Source organism: Pagrus major, chromosome 21, assembly GCF_040436345.1.
Source record: "Pagrus major chromosome 21, Pma_NU_1.0".
In the NCBI taxonomy this organism is placed as follows: domain Eukaryota; kingdom Metazoa; phylum Chordata; class Actinopteri; order Spariformes; family Sparidae; genus Pagrus; species Pagrus major.
In genome coordinates, this window is record NC_133235.1 from 2,107,216 (window position 1) to 2,128,510 (window position 21,295).

Genomic DNA, 21,295 nt, shown 5'->3' on the forward strand with positions numbered 1-21,295 from the left:
CAGTGATTTGAACTACTAATAATGACAATCATTGGGACAAAAAAATGAACAAATTCTGCAAATCAAAATAAGACACTGCAATTGGCTGGCTGGCTTTTACATAGAGCAGGTCACTGAAGAACATATATACATACTTATATATATACAGCTGTATGTACAAGGAAGCACATAGGTGAAGGTCACACAGTAAAGAACATAGGTATATATGTCTATGGCTGTAAACACTCAAAAACATTAGAAAAATACATACGTGGGTTTGGTGCCTACCTGTTTACTAAACATAAAAGGAGTAGGTAACGTTTATAATCATCAGAGAACGTTACATACGTTGTTTTTGGTACCTGTCTGTTTCCCAGATATATTCGTACGTGTGTGAATGGGTAAATGAGAGACATTAACTTACAGCACTTTGTAGGCGGGAGATTTATAAAGTTCACTCCATTGACTTGTCTTAGTTCACGGGGCAGATCTGCCACATCCAATATGGCGAATCATTTTTATATTCAGTGATTTATATTCATCTAAGTGCTAATAATGACGTAACTGAGACAAAAAATCTGCAAATCAAAATAAGGCAGCTGAGGCATAGTGCAATAAGGCAGTGAAGTGATTTACTCCATGACAGAAAATTACTTAAAACTAATTTTATTGTATACGATAACGTTTTATAGTTAAAAAAAACAACTTATTTTTTATTTGTTATTATTTGTCCCAAGAGAAATTTAGTGGACATAAAGTCACCCACATAAAAACACACATACATACACTTGGTGCAGTAACAGACACAAGTGTCAGCATTTGTAAAGGATCAACCTACAGATCTCTGATCACCTGGCCATCATCATGGATTTCATCACCCCCCTGCGTCCCCCAAAACCCAAACGCAACATTACCTTCAGGAACATTAAATCCATCTCCCCCTCAGCTTTTTCTGACTTGCTGGCCAACACTCTGTCCACCCCCCCTTTAACTTTTAACCCCACTGACCTGGTCAACCATTACAACGACACACTGTCCCTCTGCCTCAATAACCTGGCCCCCTTAAAAACCAAATCAGTCTCTTTCACCCACTCAGCTCCCTGGTACACTCCCCAACTCCGTCAAATGAAAATCCGTAAGCGCCAGCTTGAAAGACTCTACAAGAAAACCGGTCTCACAGTCCATCTCAACACTTAAACAGACCACCTCTCAGACTACAAAAACGCCCTCACTGCTGCACGGTCCACCTACTACTCTCAGCTTATTCACTCTGGCTCCAACAACCCCAAGACTCTCTTCTCCACCATCAACAAACTCCTCAAACCCTGCGACAACACCCTCACCTCCTTCACAGTCAACAAATGCAACTCCTTCCTGGCATCCTTTCAGTCTAAGATCGACACTATCTACAATCAACTTAGCACTCCCCCCCCCATTACAGCCTCTCCACCTCTCACCCCCCCCCACCTCCACCACCACTACTCAACCTCTGTCACAGTTCACCCATGTCTCTCCCCTGGAACTCCTCTCCATCATCACCAAGATAAAAAACTCTACTTCTGTTCTGGACCCCATCCCATCCTCCATCGTTAAATCCTGCCTCCCTACAATCTCCCCATTAATCGCCATCATTATTAACTCCTCCCTCTCCTCTGGCTCTGTCCCCGAATCCCTCAAACTGGCTGCTGTCACCCCCATCCTCAAAAAACCCGGCCTGGATCCTGACATCATCTCAAACTTCCGTCCTATCTCAAACCTCCCTTTCCTGTCAAAGATTCTGGAACGTGTTGTCGCCTCACAAATCCAAACCCACCTCCACCTCATGAACTGTATGAACCTTTCCAATCTGGATTCCGCCCCAAACACAGCACCGAAACCGCTCTCCTTAAAATCACCAACGACCTCCTCCTCTCTGCAGACTCCGGCCACCTCAGTATACTCATCCTCCTTGACCTCACTGCAGCCTTCGACACCATCAACCACTCCATCCTCCTGTCCCGCCTACAAACATTTCTCAACATCACCGGCTCCGCTCTTTCCTGGCTCAAATCCTACCTCTCAGACAGACAACAGTTCATCCATGTCAACAACTGCTCCTCCTCCACTGTCCCCCTGCTTCAAGGCGTCCCCCAGGGCTCAGTGCTTGGTCCTCTCCTCTTCATCATTTATCTACTCCCCCTTGGCTCCATCATCCGTCGTCATGGTCTCCGTTTTCACTGCTATGCCGACGACATCCAACTCTACATCTCCACAAAATCCATCACCCCTGCCACCCACTCTACCCTCACAAACTGCCTGTCAGAACTACAATCATGGCTGCAAAAAAACTTTCTCAAACTAAACTGTGACAAATCTGAAATCATATTCATCGGCCCAAAACCCCTCACCACATCGACCCAGAACTTCTCCCTCAGCTTTGACAACATCACCCTTTTTCCCTCTCCCTCCATCCGTAACCTTGGCATTATCCTGGACAGTACTCTTTCATTCGAACAGCACATCAGCCGCCTCACCCAAACTGCCTTCTTCCAACTAAAAAATATTGCCCGCCTCCGCCCACTACTCTCCTTCTCTGCAGCTGAGACTCTCATCCACGCATTTATCACTTCAAGACTGGACTACTGCAACAGCATCCTCTATGGTTCATCTTCCAAAGTCCTCAATAAACTTCAATACATCCAAAACTCTGCTGCCCGCCTCCTCACCCACACCCGCTCCCGTGAACATATCACCCCCGTACTCCAAAACCTTCACTGGCTCCCTGTCCCACACCGAATCAGCTTCAAGCTCCTCCTACTCACCCATAAAGCCCTCCACAACCAGGCCCCTCCCTACCTCACGGACATGCTCCACCACCACACTCCTTCTCGAAACCTCAGATCCTCAGACGCTAACCTTCTCTCACCCCCCCTCAGGACCAAGCACCGTACCTGGGGGGACAGAGCCTTCTCCATTGCTGCCCCCTCCCTCTGGAATTCCCTCACCTAACACATCCGCGACTGGCCAGACTCTTCCACCTTCAAGTCATTACTCAAAACCCACCTCTTCAAATCCGCTTTTCATTTGCACCCGTAGCTGTTTGTTGTCCTCAACCTGTTCTCCCTAAAAACCTACACAGACCCATATCCTTCATACATTGTTCTTTTTTCCACATATTTCTCCTTTTATCGCACCATGCACTTGATTTTATGCACCATGCACTTGATTTTATGTATTCTTGTATGTATTCTATTCTTGTAAAGTGTCTTTGAGAGTTTTTAAAAGCGCTGTACAAATAAAATGTATTATTATTATTATTATTATCATACCAGTGTTAGGCTACTACATGTCACTGTCTACTGTCAGCTTGTTTAATTTGATCTAACTTTAAATATGGACAACTGACTTGCATAATATATGGTCCATATTTATAATAGTAGCCTACTGCAACTTTACGAAGTGCTTTACAGGTTAAAAGAGACACTTAAACACTTAAAAACTAACAAAAGAACCTTAAAATCTATTCTGAAACGCACGGGGAGCCAATGCAGCGATTTTAAAACAGGTGTAATGTGCTCCTGCCTTCTGGTCCTCGTCAGCACACGTGCGGCTGAATTTTGAAGTAGCTGGAGTTTGGAGGTGCTCTTTATGGGAAGACCAGAAAGCAGGGCGTTGCAGTAATCTATGCGACATGAGATAAAAGCATGCATTAGCACCTCCGTGTTTGACCGCCACTAATAATTGTAATGGAACAAATCACTTCACTGCTAAAAGAAAAGAAAGCAGACTCACTGCCAGTTGCAGTGTTTTATTTTGATTTGCAGACTTTGTTAATTTTTTGTCTCAATAATTGTCATTATTAGAACTTAAATGAACAGAAATCACTGAATATAAAAAATGATTAATCAAAATCAGTTAAATGTAAACGTTAATGCTTTTTATTCAGAAAACCGGACGCGCTAACATACTGCGGCAACAGGCCAACACAGTCAATGCAGTGCCTTTGTATAAGGTTCTAAGTGCTGTATTGTAGGCAACTGGAGTTTCAGAGTCATTAACAACTCAGAACATCACTGGTACCATCTACAGAGCATCAGTGGCATCAGTGAAGTAAGATGTCTGCACAGAGTCCAAAGATACTAAAAGACAACATCCACCCAGCCACAGTCTGTTCACCCTGCTGCCATCTGACAACAGATACAGAAGTACCTGCTGCTGTACCACCAGACTACAGAGCAGCTTCACTCCTCAGACAAAGGACTCAAACACGTTTTGTTTTTTTAAACCCTTGTGTTTTAAAAAATGACAACCTTGTAACCTTGTTTCAGCAGTTTTCATTGAGACCTTGAATGTAAAATTTTTGGGGCTGGTGGCCTACTTGTTAAGAAACTTTCAGTATATACAGTGATGGCAACGTCCCATATTTAATTCAGAGCCCTGGACCTCTGTTGTATGTCATTCCCCTTCTCCTCCCAACCAACTCCTGTGATGTCTTTACTACATAAATGCCCCCCAAAAGACTTTTTGTTAGTATTATTCACAATTCTGTATTGTATGAGCTCATCTGAGGTAAGTCATACAAAATTATAATTTTTTGTACAGCATATATTTCCTGTTCTTTAATGACCTTCAGATTGATCTTGTGAACCATTAGAGGGTCAATCACTGCCCTATATAAGGATTGATTTTGTTCACATTAAAAAGTGAAAAACTTGTCTTGTCAAAAATGTCTTTGTTAACTGAGGGGACATTGAAGGCGAAAGGACACAGTTTGTCCTGCTACGTGAGTTATCAGGGCTGAGAGAGTAGAATAGAATCTCTGCTCTTTAGATAAGACTCATATAAATGACGTGCAGGAAAGACCTCTGCTGCCTATCTGTCTCTCAGTCGCTGTGTGCTGGTCTGCAGCTCTTTACAAAGACTTCATATTTGAGTCCTAAGGACAGTGGAACGATCAGGCAGGAGAGGATGGATGAAAACGAGGATAGTCAGAGAGGGGAAAGGAATGACAGATGCACAGAAGAAAGACAAAACAGGTCGGTGACAAACATATTAATATATTTTTACATATCTTTCAAGCTGTACACACAGGTGTACACACAGGTGAGGGACTCAGTAAAAACTCATTTGTTTTTTTAAATTGTGGTGTGATTTGTGTCCTTGAGCAAATCACACCTGATAATGCTGCAGTATATAGATAAATGTGTTATCTACTCTTCTATGTTTTGCTGTCTTCCTCCAGGACGGGGCCACAGTCTTACATTAATGGTTCAGGACAAAAGAGACAAGCAGGCCTTTATCTGGGCTGTCTAACAAAAAAACAGCTGATAATGATATCTGTAGCTGTTGGACTTGTCCTGCTGATCGTCATCATTACTGTCACGGCTGTGATGCTCACTAAAAAGTCAGGTACATTCTTAAAGATCTTTGCCATCTATGATTCCATTAAGTGCTTGATTGATTTTGCCCTTTTAATCAGAATGAAATACCAGACATAAGGCGTCAGCAAACAGATGTTAATGTCATCAATCCCAGCATGTAGTATGCTCGAAGACAATGTATGCTCTACATACAGTCTGTGGTACCTGGTTCAGACACATAATGATGTCGTACTAGAGGTAATAATATGGTCTGTCTGAGCAAGACAAACAGTTATTTGTAAAAAGAGGTTTCATGTATATATTCTACCACTGAAGGTAATACTGATTATATTTCATTTAAAGGGCCCAGATTATGCTCATTATCAGGTTCATATTTTTATTATGGGTGTGTACTAGAAGATGTTTACATGCTTTAATGTCATACTGTCATTTGCGGCAGCACCTCTATTCACCCTCTGCTCTGCTATGCTTTATCTTAGTGCCTATCTCTTTAAGGCCCCCACTCCCATAAGCCCCATCTGCTCTGATTGGTCAGCTCCCAGAGATCTGAACAGGCACTGCTGAATGTGTTTCACATTAATCTAACGAGGGAAACCTGGACACAGCGTCAGAGGCGGAGCCTGTTCATTCCTATGAAAGCTACTCAGTGGCACGTGAAGCCAAAGGGTTCCACTTGATGACGATGTAATTACATGGTTTGGCCTCTATGTTGGCTTCACAACCTGGTGCTCATCCTGAGAGGCTTGGTGTTTCTGCATTCGCTCTACTGGTGTTTCTGCAACCACAGACTGTATAGTTTCAACGGTGAGCGTCTGTGGCTGTAGTTTTCATGGTATCTCCTGCACTGTTGGCATGAGTCAGCCCTTGCTGGCAGCACATTGTTTGGTGGCAGAGCCCATCGCTGAGAGAAGTCTGATCGAGCAAATCCATGCACAAGATAAATGGAAAAAGAAAGGCAAAGCCCCTTGAGCCAGTCGCTTCTCCTTTCTTCTCAGCCTCTTCACCAGTGCCATTAGCACCTTTATATCAGACATAGTCTCAATTAGAAGTAGTTATATTAGTGAAAGTGGTGTGAAATTGATGGCAAACGCTGCTTTATAAGAACAGTTTGTTGTTTGACTACAGCCCCCTGGTGGTATGTAGACTCTGAAGCAGGCACAGAACGTAGGAGCCAGCTGGCCTGTTAGCTGAGACACAGGCAACATGAGGCGACGTGAGGCGACATGAGGGGACATGAGGGGACATGAGGCAACATGAGGGGACGTTAGGCGACATGAGGGGACGTGAGGCGACGTGAGGCAATGTCGTGTATCGACTTCTTAATCTTTGTTTGTCCAAAAAGATGTTTCAGAGTTTCAAAAAGTCACCAATAAAAAGGAAATAATCTCCAGGAGTCCTCCAAAGCTGAGTGCAGTAATGTTTAATTGTCGACAATTAAAGCATGAGATCATACAGACAAAAGTTCATCTGATAAGACCCAACTTCTCAATACAAAACATACTCCTTATATTCACTAATTTGGGGGCTGGGCCCCAAGGTTTATCCAATCCTGGCTCGTTCTTTTGTTTACATCCAAATTTTGCTGACTTGGGTACTTTCCTTCTCGTGGTAAAAACACGTGCCCCCTCCCCTTTCTGCTTGTGCCCGTCTTGTGACCTCTCTACGATATTCTCTACTCAGCATTAAAACACGTGCCCCCTCCCCTATCGACTCTTGCCCGTCTTATGACCTCTCTACAATATTCTCTGCTCATCCTTTTCTGCTCTACCATGGCGGCAACTTCAAATCTTGGAGGCCGGGCAAGGCGGAGCTGGAAAGGCGGGGCTGGCAGCTGCACTGACTCCTTATCTACATGTTTGGCCTTGGCTTTTCTGTGAGCAGAGCAACTCCTACTCTCCTCCATGATCTGCCCTACTGACTGAACAACAATAATATTACATGACTTCACTCTTTCATTTGTGGTTATATTTCACTCCAAAGTAACACAATTCAGTAGTTTAATTATCAATTCAATCAATAGGTGCCTGTTCAATCAACTAGTGCAGAGCAATACATGTTTTAACCATTCATTTATGGTTCATTCACATTTTGATTAGATTCTTTAATATTTCAGTACTTGTTACCAGTTGTTATATGTTACCACTAACTACTTATTTATGATTATATGGTTATATTACACTACAGCAGACATGAGGGGACGTGAGGCGACATGAGGGGACGTGAGGTGACATGAGGTGACATGAGGAGACATGAGGGGACGTGAGGCGATAGGAGGCGCCGTGAGGAGACGTGAGGAGACATGAGGCGATGTGAGGCGACGTGAGGCAACGTGAGGGGACATGAGGAGAAATGTTTGTGTCAAATTTAGAATTTGAGGTAAAACAAACTTCAACACAAAGATTAGCTGAAAAGACTTTTCAATTTCAAATGTGTTTTCTTTCATAGTTTATATATAAAAAAGTGCATTTCATAATAACATTAAACTACTGAATTATGCTACTAATTATTATGCTCATCACTTTAATGTTTCAGCAGCTCATATTAACTTCTTTTATACTGCTGGATAGCTTAATCTATAACCGTACATCAATTTATTGGTTGAATTTGATTCTATATTAATCTGAATCAGCAAAGTTACTAGAAGCTAAAGTTATCAAATACATTTAATGAAGTAAAAAGAACAATATTTGCCTCCATCGTGTAGCAAAAACAAGTATAGAGTAGCAGAAAATGGAACACTCAAAGTAAAGTACCTCAAAACTGTACTTGAGTAAAAGTACTAAGTGTTGTGTAGTGCGTCTGTGAGCTGCTGCTTCTGCTGGTGACTGACTGGATTAACACAGACCTGTCTGAGCAGTAACAGACACACAGCCTCAGGACTGTGACAGACGGACAGACATACAGACAGACAGTATGAGCGGCCCTGGTAAGTGTGTGACATCACGTTAAAGTCTTCATTGTTCAGTCAGTCAGCTGGTTTAATAATTAATAATGCACCTGTCAGTCAAGTAGTTGATGTTCGCTAACTGTCACATTAGCTCAGACACACTCAACATTAGCTCACGTTACTATCGGCTAACGTTACATACAGCCTGTAAAACACACACTCATCACGTTTACGTACAGTGAGGAAGCTTCAATAAGTTGTTCTGATCCAACAGTACTCAGTGCCGGAACATTAGCTGTGTGTCCACAGATAAACCCTGTTCTCTGGTTGTGTTAGCTAACAGGCTAACATTAGCACTAGTGGAACAACACAGTGAGCTGTCGGGACTTTATCAGTGGTGTGACGGGGGGACGGGTCAGGCTTGTTGGAACAGAGATAGATGATGGACTGTGGTGGTTCTGTACCGTCCGTGTGGAGGACTGATGTTCTGTAACTTCACAGATACCTGCTGGTTTACCTTCGTTGGGCTCACCGGAGCTTTCCTCCTGTCTCCGCCATGTTTCTCTGCCTGTCACTGGCACTAATCCTTCACTGTTGATTGGCTATTACTCACGTGACTTGTAACTAATCCGAGTGTGTTGTGGGCGGGACATTAAGTGAGCCCCTCCCTACGTTCCAGTCTGGTTGCAGTCGTCTAGTACCCATCTTACCCTGGTCCACTCTGGTCCTACTCTGGTCCACCCTGGTCCACCCTGGTCCTACCCTGGTCCTACCCTGGTTCTACCCTGGTCCTAACATACTATTAGGATGCCAGATGAGATAAAAGATATAGGGTGCGCTCCGAGTCGCATACTTGTTCTTTGTACTTTTACTACGTACTGCAGCTGCCCTGACAAAGTACATACTGTTGCATGCAGTACACATACAGTTTGGACATACTTGGGACACTTCATCATGACAGTGCCTCATGTACTTTGACCCTCATGCTCCTCTGTCTGTTGGTATCCTTTCCTTAATGTGAAGTATTGGAGTACAAAATAAAGGTGCTGACATTAACTGTCATCTGTCATTGTGGTGCCTGTCAGTCTGTCAATCAGCTGTCATCTGTCAGTGAGTTGTCAGATGTTTGTGCTCTCTCAGCTTTGTGTACATCTGCATGACACACCGTGATGTATGTGACGTATCTTCAGCTGTGCAGAGGATTGTGGGTCAGAATAGCCAGAGAATCACGCTGGCTGCATTCTGCAAATGTGACTGTATGTAGTCGGACATCCTGGTGTTTTTGGCATACTGCAGTGCATTTCACATACTTCATATTGGGACATAATAAATCTTTTTCTGGCATACTAAATACTATAGTAGTATGGCTATTGGAACGAAGGGTTAGTATGTCCTGACACAAAGTATGCCAGGCTGACAGAGATGTGGTGTGGACCCAGTCTAGATTAAAGGATCAACCTGCCGTTACATGCCTGGGTCCTTTTTGTGAGTTTAGGGTTTGGTGATAGGCTACAAGCTCTAGGAGTGACATTCAGTTTCAGTGCAAATCAAGACAGACCATAAAACTGATCAGTGTGAATGAATCATGAAATGTCAGAGAAATAAAGAACTTAAATAAAAACGTGGTAGTTATGATTTACAGTTTATACTAGATACTAGTTTGAAGGCTTAAAATGAACTGGAGCATTCAAATGTAGAAGTAGAAAAACAAAGCAGGAAAGTGGACTTGATGACATTTAGACCTCTGTGGCTCTTTGATGTGTTCAATGTGTTAAATGAGAGTCATTGAGGTCACACTTGCTCAAACAGCTGTTAGTAATCACACAAACATGTTATTGTTCAGCGTGTATTAATCGACTGACAGTTGTAAAATAGGGAGAAGAGGTTGAGTCATTGTTTTACTGCATGCACTTGTACTTTCAGTATGATAAGACTTGATAACGGTGGCTGAGACTGATTAATCATTCAGGATGTTGTAGCCGAGGTCACTCACACTGAGGTCAGGTTCCTCCTGGATATTTAGCAGGGAGCATTTAAAGAGCTGCTCGATTTAACAAAACATACAAAAATATAATTACACAAAACCACAACAGAAAGAGGGTGAAAGTTATTAGGAGAGAAGTAAATACTTCTCAGATAAAACAGATAATTACTGATTACTGAAATGGGCTGTTTGTAAAAAAACAAAGTGAGATGATCTGTGCATGATTTGAATGTTTTTTACACACTTATACTTGTTTTGCCTTTTTATCCAATCAGGTTCCTCAGGTCCTGATCCCTCATTTCCTACTGGTGGAGACATGCTGGACTACCTCATGCAGTCAGGCGATATCAGCGAACGTGACGGTCTGTTGGCGACCTGGTTCCACAGAGCCAATAGCAAGGAGGAAATGAATAAAGCTCTCACAAGTAAACTCACTCACACCTGCACACACAGACACAACTGTACTCTTCTCTGTCCCTGGAGCTCTGATGACTGTAGTTTGGTGGATTTTTTTAATGTATGGTGTGTTTTGAATAAAGGTTGGCATCTTCTCATTAACAAAGCTGAACAGCCCTGTATGAACAACAAGTTACATTATGTGACATCTATGTAACAAGCTGCACACGTACAGTATCGTCCTGTCATTCAGTGTGTGTGAGGGCCGAGGGGCTGAACGTCACCGACCTGCACACTCACAACAACTAACTGAGAGTTACAGCAGGAACAGAAGCAGCAGCTGTGTTCAGGACCTGAGCCAACACACTATCAACCTATATTCATTCAAAACGTGACATGTCCAGGCTCTGTGCACACAGTCAGTGAGGAGCTTCTGCTCTGACATGTTCAGTGGCAGAAATATTCACAGTGGGACAAACATTACAACAACAGTTACAGAGCACAGCAGCAGCTTTGAGTGAACCATCAGCCTACCTTCTGCAGTCACACTGTCTGTTATCACCTACTGTCAGGCTTTACACCAGGTTCACTGTGATTCCACCAGTTAAAGACAAGGATGAGATGAAAACTAAGCTTGATGGATAAATGTTCCCATGGTAATAATATACTAATGAGAGAAACAGCTGTTCTCATCAGATAAAAGGTAGAGAGTATGAGATAAAAAGTCATAGTTATGAGATAAACAAGTGTAAATTATGAGATGAAAGTCATAAGTCTGGTTAAAGTCATAATTATTAGATACAAAGTCGACTTTCATAAATGATTTGACTTTTAACTGAGTCACTGTGCTGCTAAATATTTTAAACAAGATTTTCTTTCTTTTCTTTTAAATGCTGCTCGTTCTCGTATGCGTTAAAAATAACAGAAGCGTGTGCGTCCATGGTGAAGTGTAGTGGAGTGGAAGTATAAAGTATCAGAAAATGGAAATAGTCAAGTACCTCAACATTGTACATAAATACAGTATTTGAGTAAATGTACTTAGTGACATTCAGTGACTGGATGTATCAGTATTGTAGGGTTGAGTATTGGTGCTTATCAGTAGCATATTAACACAATGGCATTTCTGTTAAATAATCATCAGTTATGTGGATATAAGGACTAAGTGGGTAAACATGGGTAAGGTACACAATTGTACATAAGTACAGTGAGTAAATGTACTTAGTTACATTCCATCACTGCCTATAACTATGAGGTTTGCCTTCTGTTCTGTTTAACAGCATTACGCTCCATTAAATATATGATTTGACAAAACTGTACCTCCTCCTTAAATGCTCACAGGCGATGTCATGATTCTGGAGGCTGATGTCACTCTGGAGGGTTATGGAACAGCCAATGTAAAGCCGATCCCAATCATGGCCCACCCTCCTGACGTCTACAGTGACAACACTCTGGACCAATGGCTGGACGCTGTGCTGGCCTCAAGAAAAGGTGCCATAGAGTAGAAGAGATCCGATAGCTTTCTATGTCTTTATGTCTGTCTGTGTCTGTGTCCATTCAACAGTCCCATGAAGCAAAGCACAGGTTGTAACGCTCTGTGTCTCCCTTCAGGAATAAAGTTGGATTTTAAGTCTCTGGAATCAGTCAATCAATCATTAGTTCTGCTCAGTGAGAAGAACAGCAGCAGAGGAATAAACAGGCCTGTTTGGCTCAATGCAGACATCATCCTCGGTCCCAACGTACCTGACTTCCTGCCTCCAATCAATGGAACCAGGTAATAAAAGCCTTGTTTTTCATGTCTTTTGTCCATCAGTTCCCTGATAATCACAAGCTGGAAATGTACATGTATTACTATTATTGCCACATGGCCAAATTAGAAACACTCCCTCAACAATGATGGACTTAGAGTAGATTCAAGAATAATTTCATTATGCAATACATGACTGTATAATGACATTTCTGCTTGCAATTCCCTTACACACTAAAACTACTACAGTACTACACAGACTGATAAATAAATAATAATCAAGTCATTAAATTAAACTCTGGAATAAACTTCAGGAGTCTCTCAGTCTGAGGAGTGAAGCTACTCTGTAGTCTGGTGGTACAGCAGCAGGTACTACTGTATCTGTTGTCAGATGGCAGCAGGGTGAACAGACTGTGGCTGGATGGGTGTTGTCTTTTAGTATCTTTGGGCTCTGTGCAGACGTCTCACTTGACTGATATCATTGATGCTCTGTAGATGGTATGAATGATGGTACTAATAAGGTAGACTAGAATTTAAAGAATGGATGTTAGTGAATTGTAGTGTATACAGAAGGAAAACAACACAAACTGAGTATTACATTGTCATTAATTCACAATACAAGCAATGTCTCTCCTCTTTCCCTACTTCCTCCTTCTCCAGATTTCTGCAGTTGGTTCAGGAGAGCTTTCCAGATGTGACTTTGTCTCTTGGATGGAAGGTATTAAATGTTGACTGATTAGGAGTTACTTTATAATATCACTGCAAAAACCCAAAATCTTACCGAGTACAAGAACCATTTCAGTCAGACTGTCTCCATCACATCCTGTTTCAGGAGTCTTAATAAGTGGATTCTGACTTGTTCCATTGGCAGATTTTTTTAAAAACTTATTACAGGCATTTATTCTTTTTCATTTGTTTTTGAAGTGGGGTGTACGCTAACGCATTTAGCTTAGCAGCTACAGTGAAGTTTTCAGCTAAAAAGGGGTGTAAATATCATCTTTTCAAATCAATTTGGCGTAATTGTCATGTAATTTGTTGAAAATCATAAAAGTTGTTTTACCTCAAAAATTAACTTTGTGTATTTTGGTCTCAGGCCAACAAATATCCACCATACAATAACTTTAACACTTGGCATCAAAGTATTTCTTCATCAGCTCACAGCTCTTGTCTGGGTCATCAGGCTGTGCTGTGTGATCACATTTGATTCTGTGCTCTGATTGGTTCACAGAAGTATGTAACATCAACCTTTAACAATTGAGCCCTTAAATGTTTAATAAGTGTGTTCATGCAGGGTCCCATTACTGTGAGTAAGAAGCTGATGAAGTTTTATTCTATCTTTTAAGAGTTTTAATGCTAACGAGAGGATTAACTGCTCTGTGCACTAAACCAGCCAGTCTCTCCGTACACGCCATGACGAGAATCTAATGAAGTGGTTTCTCAATTTTCCAGACATGCATGTAACAAAGTTTCTTGAATGTAACATGAGCATTACAGCCTCAGGGGACTGTCGGCTGTCCTGTTGATGATGATGACTGATTGTGATTGACAGCTAACATTAATCTATTTCTGACAGGTAGCCTACCTTCCTCCTATTTTAATTCAAACCTACACCAGGCAAATGGTTGAAGAAATGTATGATATGATCAAAGATGTCCCGCAAAAGGTAAGATTTTAAAAGACAGGCTCAACAAGCACATCAGTAAAGTGAAAGCATTGTTATTATGTAATGGATAAGTCTTTGACCCTGGTCTGATCCAAAGGAAGCACAGTGAGATTTACTAAGCCTGGTAATGTAGCGGCTTCCTGCAGGGCAAGCTAGAATCGTCACTATCAGCTACCACAGTTAATTCAAGTATTTGTATCAGCTGCTCTCTGATGAAGATCCTTTATATGAATGATGATACTAACATCAGATTGTTGCTGCTGTCCGACCTGTTAGAAAACAAATAATCCGAATTAACAATGGAGGAATCAAGAAAAAACATAACCATCCATAACATTGATGATGAAGTCCTGTGTAATGTGCTAATATTACTGTTCTATCTACACAATCCATCAAAGGTTACAGGTTACATGAGGGAAACATTTTTGATCTGAATGACAGTGAAGTGTTAAAGGCTGGATTTATACTCAGTGTCTGACCTGCACAACTCAATGCTCTCTGGAGTTTTTTCTCTGCTTTGTTTATTCATTTTTTTTTTTACAATTTAAAAGTAACATTGTTTTAATAAGTAGAGGAAAAAACAATGCGCCTTTTTAATCTTAGAGGAATTCCGTCTGCTCAAACAGTCTGAGGTTACGTCTTTATAATGAAATCAGAGTATTTTGTGCTCAGCAACAGACAGAACAAAGGGCTGCATTCAGCCCACATGATGTTCAGTGTATGTGTCACACAGGAAGTCATCATGAAGTGAAGCCTTCTGTATTTCACATTCAGTTGAAGCTACAGGAGCAGCTGAGAACAGCAAAGGTTCTTCACAATTTCCTAGAAATTTGTGTGAAAAGAAACTTAACACAGAGAATAAAGGTAGAGGGAGAAAGTCATTCACTTCTTGAACAGCTTGTATTCAAACGTGTGGATATGTAGGTGGCAGTATGGCAGTAAACTTGTCTACTTCTGGTACTTCCCCCATTTTTGCTGATGTAGGTCAGCAGAAATGGCAAAAAGGCTTGTTCAGAGACTTTAGTGAGCAGATTGGTTGACATTAAATTCAAATTGTTGACGAGTCAAGATTTCACTGTTTAAATGCTGCTGTGAACGAGCCTGTCATGTCACTGATGCAGGTCTGTGTTTGGTATAATTACCATGCTACATTTTATTTTGTGGATCTACTTTAGCAGGAAATCTGCTGAATGACTTTACAGCAGCAAACAGAAGGAGGGCGCTGTTTGTACAGTGACAGATGCTGACAGGAATCTCCAACGACAAAAATCACACCAGTGTCTGAGATGCAGTGTCAGACAGACAGACAGACAGACAGCAGCTTTATAACACTTAAAGAAGAACATGCTCGCTTTCTTTGTCAGAGGATTAGAGCCAGTATAAAAAATGTAAAGTTTAAAGTCAGAACTCACAGAAAAAAATATAAATATTTAAATGTTTTTTTCTTACTGGCTCTGATCCTCTCCAGTAGATTTTTATATGTGACAAATAACATGAGTACCCTGGTCTCATTCGCTCAAAGTCATTACACCGAGGTATGACAGTGATGTGACAATAATCTGTGTAGCAGCTGAAGTGATAGTTTTATAATAATAATTAAGAATAATCTGTCTCTGTAGGTGACACTTCCACTTCACGCCCTGTTAGCTTGCAGTGGCTGGCAGCACATCAGCTGGCTCCTCAGCCAGTCGTCACGGTAACAGAGACAACTTCCATGTCTATTATGGGAATGATGTTAATTGAATCATTTATTAATAAGAAGGCCCCGCCCCTCAGTCTGTCGTCACACCCATAATCATTTGTAAATGCATTGTGCAGGTGACGTTGCACGTTGTGTCATTGAGACGGTTCTGGTTGTGATTTGGTTTCCAGGTTCAGTCTGACACTGTGGCAGGGTTCAATTCACCCGACCGTCAGCGACCTGCTCTTCATCCGAGACAACAGCCACCCTGCCCGAGTCTACTACGACATATACGAACCAACGCTGTCGCAGTTCAAACAGGCTACAAGTAAGAAAGAAGCTGTTGGTACAAATATGAGCCATCAAGACAAAGTGAAAAACTCTTCTTCTTCTTCTCAAAACCATAAATGACCTGTGTATCTTGTGTAGGACCGTCTGCTTTATCTCATTTATATTTATTATGTTTTTTCTTACAACAATGTAGAGTAAAAACTAAAAAACAATACATTTAAATAGACAAGCAGTTACAATGTAGCATGAATGAATACCTGTTGCAAAAGATTTTTTTAAAAATGACTAAAACTACATTTGAGCCTAAACTGAAGCTAAGCTAACAATAACAGACATGGCTGACCTCTGGAGAGGCAGCAGTGAGCCACACTGCTGTGTCGGGCCGTCACAACGGTGAACAATGAGGTTTGAATGAAAACTGTGTAAATGCTTCATTATTTTAATAAAAAATAAAAGAGTGAATCCTGTATGAGCACTGAACAGCTGCAGCTCAGCCAGTGTATCACTACTTTATGTTTCAGGCTGTTTTAATTGATATTAATCAAAGTTATTTAATTTATTGGCATTGATCCAACATGATAGAAAAACTTTGCATGAAATGTTAAACTTTACATTGAACACATGTAGTAAAATTAGATGGAAAAATTATACAAATTATTCTGTTGAGTGTTTTGTGTTGGGATCTACCACAGAATATGTGCTGAACACTCTGCCATGAACCTGTGCAGGTGTTCACTGGAGTCTCCTCTTTTATCAGAATCTTTTTATCTCTGTCCTCTTGACGACTTGACGTTTGCAAAACTAACTTTGTCCAGATCTTTTTGAATATTGAACACTTCTTCTTATTTGAATGTGTTGACCTGATAACATTTCAGTGCTCATAAAGAGGAACACTTTGAACTCATACAGTTCATATCAGTCAATATAAATATGATGAGGTGACAAAGATTAGATTAGACCTGCTGTTTGATGTGTTCACAGGTCAGCAGGGCCGTCTGAGGAGATTCTATCCTGGAGGAGACCTGATGGACTTCCTCTGTCCAGTTCACCACTCACACACCAACCACCGGTCCACAGTCACACAGCACAGCAGCCTGGTGGTCCACTGGTCTACAGTCACTGAGCGCTCCTCCCTGTTGGCTCAGCTGTCAGGTATGAACACCTGGTTATTAACACAGCTTCTTCAGACAGGCCAGTCCTGTCTCTTAACACCAGTCTGTAGCTCAAGAGGTGATAGTCTGACAGCTCCTGTAGTTTCAGCTGGGCCTGTGATCTGAGGTCCTGGTCCTAACAAGCTCACTAGCTCCACGCCGTTATTATGGATCCCACTGCGACCCACCCTACTCTCTCTCTGATTGGCTTACCCTGATATTCTTATGCTAACCCGATTTAGATGACACCACGATGAATTTAATATTAATGTTTAATGTCACATGTTTCATTGTTGACACTCAGGTGGGCAGTTTGTAGTGAAGCATTAACTTTTATTTTCACTGCTTCAGTGTGTCGAGTCGAGACATCTTGTGAACCTGTGTTCACTCTCCTGGTTATAACCTCTGTGTTGTGTTTGTATAGATGGTTCTGGTATGTTGGTGGTTCGCGTGGCCTCTGACAGCAGCCAGCCTGGAGTCCCTGTGGTGGAGGGTTCTGGACAAAGCTCCGAGGCCCTGACACTGCAGGTATATCAATGAAGAGCAGAGGAAGAGCAGAGGAAACCCATCTCTGTATGTAATGTAGTTGGATTGAGACATTTGAGTTGGGCTAATGACTGACAGTTCTCTCCTTCACTCAGACAAGTGTAGATAGTCTTTGGCTTAGATTTCCAATAAAGAAAAATCGAGTGGCTGCTCTGCTCCAAAACTATCCACCTAAAATGTTTCTGAATCTATCTGAACCAGGATATTGGCCACGATGCTGGTGAAATAATGCTCTATTTTAGATCTACAACTGCCTCAAATATTTGTACAGGAGATTTTAGAGGTCAGCATTCAAACAGCCAGTCAAAGGATCAGCTGAACACTCTGGTCCACATGTCGAGTTTTCCAGATTTAAATCCCAAGCAAAAACTAAGCTGGTGTCAGTGTTTGCATTTCTTTCTTCTGGTACTTTTGTGCAGCTCTTGTAAATCTTTATCGTGGCTTTAACACAACACAACACACTGTGCATGTGCATGTGCATAAAGAGGCCTTCTGTGTGCATGTGTTTGCAGGAGGTCCTGCAGGTGCTGGGGCAGAGAGCTGACGTCCTCTGGGGTGTTCACCTGAGGATTCACACTCAGCAGCTTCTGGAAGCTTCTCTCAGACTGCTGCACTCGGCCTACAGCAGAGAGGAGCTGTACAGGCCTGTGTGGATCAGCATGGAGGGTTCACAGAGCACAGACAGCACAGATGTATGTTTCCTGCCTACACAATGTTCATGTTCTGTGTAAAGCTGTGCTATCTGAGCATCTTCTGAACCACGCAGCAGGTTTAATGAACACACTGCACCAGTAAGGTTTCTCTGATCTGACGTTAGAAATAGGAACAAACAAATCCATGTTCACTATGACTCATAGATACGTTACATCACAGCTAACAAGTGTCCAAACACTGTTGTTCCAGGACCAAATACATAAATAAAAAAAACTTGATTAGTTTTAAGAAATTAAGGTTTGGCTTAAAATGCTCACCTTTGTGTTTGAAAGGATTACTATGACATTACAAAAACATGATTTGTCCATTTCAATGATGGAGCAACATTAATGATGGTGTTCCAGGACCAGCACCAACATGGTGATGGATATCAGCTCTTCACAGCTGTTGGTCCTGATGTCCTGCTCACTTTACTCTCTGACCATCATCACATCAGTATGGATCTAACCCCACCGTCCCTGATGTCACGCAAAAAAGAGTCTCAGCAAATGATTTCAGAAGGTGGATTCATATCTTCTGGACATGACTGCAGAGAAAAATGGTGCTCCAACAGCGCCTATCATCATAATCATCATATTATCATCATAATAATAATAATAATATACAATAATATGGTGCCACTATGTGAACACAAAGCATGTCATGTGTAAATGAACCTGTTGTCTCTTTTGTTGTTTGCTGTGTCTGTATCTGTTGTGTTTTGTGTTTTCTTTGTGGTTTTCTGTTTGTTGTTGCGAGTTGTTGTCTTTTCTCTTTTGATAATTTGATTTCAGTTATTTTGTTCTGTTTTCTCTGCTGTTATGTTTTCTGATTTGTTGTGTTTTATATTTGCCCTTGTGATTTGCACTTCGGGTCACAGTACATAAGAAAATATGAAACTGCACAGCAGAAACATGTTGACAGTTGAGGGAGTCAAACTTACAGAAACACAGTAGTGCCTTCCATCATATGAGACCTACACGCTGCAGGCTGACTAACACCTCACTATTAAGAAATTAAAAAGGATGCAAACAGTAGTGTTGCCTCGTTACAGTGCTGGAGTAAGGTGCATTTTTGAGATGCTTGTACATTTGCTCATGTTCCACTTCTTACAGTGGTGTTGTAATGTCATCTCCTCTCTTTCAGGAGTTTGTGTCTGCAGTAGAGAGGCTGTTCCCTCATATCACTCTCGTCCTGACAGAGCACAACTGGCCTCCTGTGATCCCAGCGACAGTGACAGGTCTGTCACAAAGGGTGGCTTTACATCTGAACACAGCATCGCTGCCAGAAGAACAGGAGGCGATGAACCCTCTGATGGGACTGATGGACAGATACGACCTCCTGGTGGAGGAGGACACAAGACGCAATGCTGGAGCTTTTACAGCTTTCAAAAGACTCATGGCTGAGCGCACAGAGAGAACAAACACCAACCTGTATGTGACCTCTGATTAGTCCTAACTGAGGACGGATGTGACCAGACCAGAAATAAAATGGAAGTTTGCAGCGAACAGTTTCTCTTTATTTAATGTGAATAGACGTGTAACGTGTAGGGGCACCAATCACAATGCTATAATCCATCAGAGCCTGACTGATGATATCAGCTTATATTGGCTCATCCCTGATGTATCTGTGTGTACAGTGGTGGATTGTGGGAAAACATGCCATGAAGAGCGCCTCAGTGGTCATGTGTCGCACTGAAATGAAATAAAATGCAGGATACTGTCCTGTAACCTGCTTCTCTCAGTGACGGTAAACACAAGTCTACTGCTGTACACTTCCACTCCACTACATTTATCAGATAACTGTAATCACTGGTTTCTTTGCTGCGTCAGAGCATTTTTTCATCAGTTTATTTGGATTCTAATAATCAGAAAGTGTTGAGTCACATCAGATAACTGACCAGGCCAATAATCAGTCACCCATCGTCAGTGCTGGGCAGTAATGCTTTACACTGTAACTCGTTATTGTAGTATTATTACTTTCCCCAGCAACAAGTAGTGTAAGGGATTACAATTTGAAATGACATTACAGTTACTAAAATAAGTCATCATGAGGTGTGTAACCTGTTCTGTTGTCTACCTGATGGTATGTAAGTGAAGACTGGTGAAAGTTTGTGTCTTCTCTTCATGTTGCATCTGTTAAAGATCTGATTCATCACACTGAGTCTGTGATTCTTCACAGAATAAACTACTCTCACACTTCAACAGGGAGAGTTTCTCTTACACACCATCTCATTTACTGAAGATTCTGAGTAAAACTCAACACACACACCTGCTGACGATGAGACGTCTGCAGCCAGTGAAGCAGTGAAGGCTCAACAACACAGACTGGACTTCAAACTATCACCTGCTGCTGAGAGAAAACTGGTCAGGATGGTCAAGAGTCAACAAAAACCACCAAAAAGCAAGTCTGCAATGAATTAGAAGCTGCTGGAAGACAGGTGTCAGTGTCCACAGTCAGGTGTGTTTTACATCAACATGAGCTGAGAGGCTGCTGTGGTAGAAAGAAGCTCTTGCTTCGTGTTGGTTCTTGATGTTTGACCACAATGAGCATCAATATGTTTGGAGGAGAGAAGGTGAAGCCTTTAACCCCAAGAACACAAAACTTAATGGGGCTGGTAGAGTTCTGCTGCAGGACGGTTCTGCTGCCAGTGGATCTGATGCTCTACAGAAAGTAAATGGAATAATGAAGAAGGAGGATTATCTCCAAATTCTTCAGGAAAACCTAAAATCAGCAGCAGCAGATTGGCTCTTGGGTGCAGTTGGGTGTTCCAACAGGACAAGGATCCAAACACACATCAGAGGTGGTAAATGAACGGATCAATCAGACCAGAATTGAGGTTTTAGAATGACCTTCCCAAAGTCCTGACTTGAACCTCATCAGAACATGTGGACTGTGCTGAAGAAACAAGTCTGTGCCA

At 41.8% G+C, this 21,295-nt stretch overlaps 1 protein-coding gene across 1 annotated transcript; it reads left to right on the forward strand.

The window, feature by feature from the left end:
* Window positions 1–8,110: 8,110 nt before the first annotated feature.
* fam151a (family with sequence similarity 151 member A) lies at window positions 8,111–19,883 on the forward strand. The gene is made up of 12 exons (XM_073491397.1): window positions 8,111–8,265; window positions 10,486–10,635; window positions 11,945–12,094; window positions 12,215–12,377; window positions 13,011–13,068; window positions 13,924–14,013; window positions 15,633–15,709; window positions 15,886–16,022; window positions 16,967–17,137; window positions 17,561–17,664; window positions 18,195–18,374; window positions 19,522–19,883. The coding sequence occupies exons 1-12, from the start codon at window positions 8,253–8,255 to the stop codon at window positions 19,825–19,827; spliced, it is 1,599 nt and encodes a 532-aa protein (XP_073347498.1). The 5' UTR covers window positions 8,111–8,252; the 3' UTR covers window positions 19,828–19,883.
* Window positions 19,884–21,295: the final 1,412 nt, after the last annotated feature.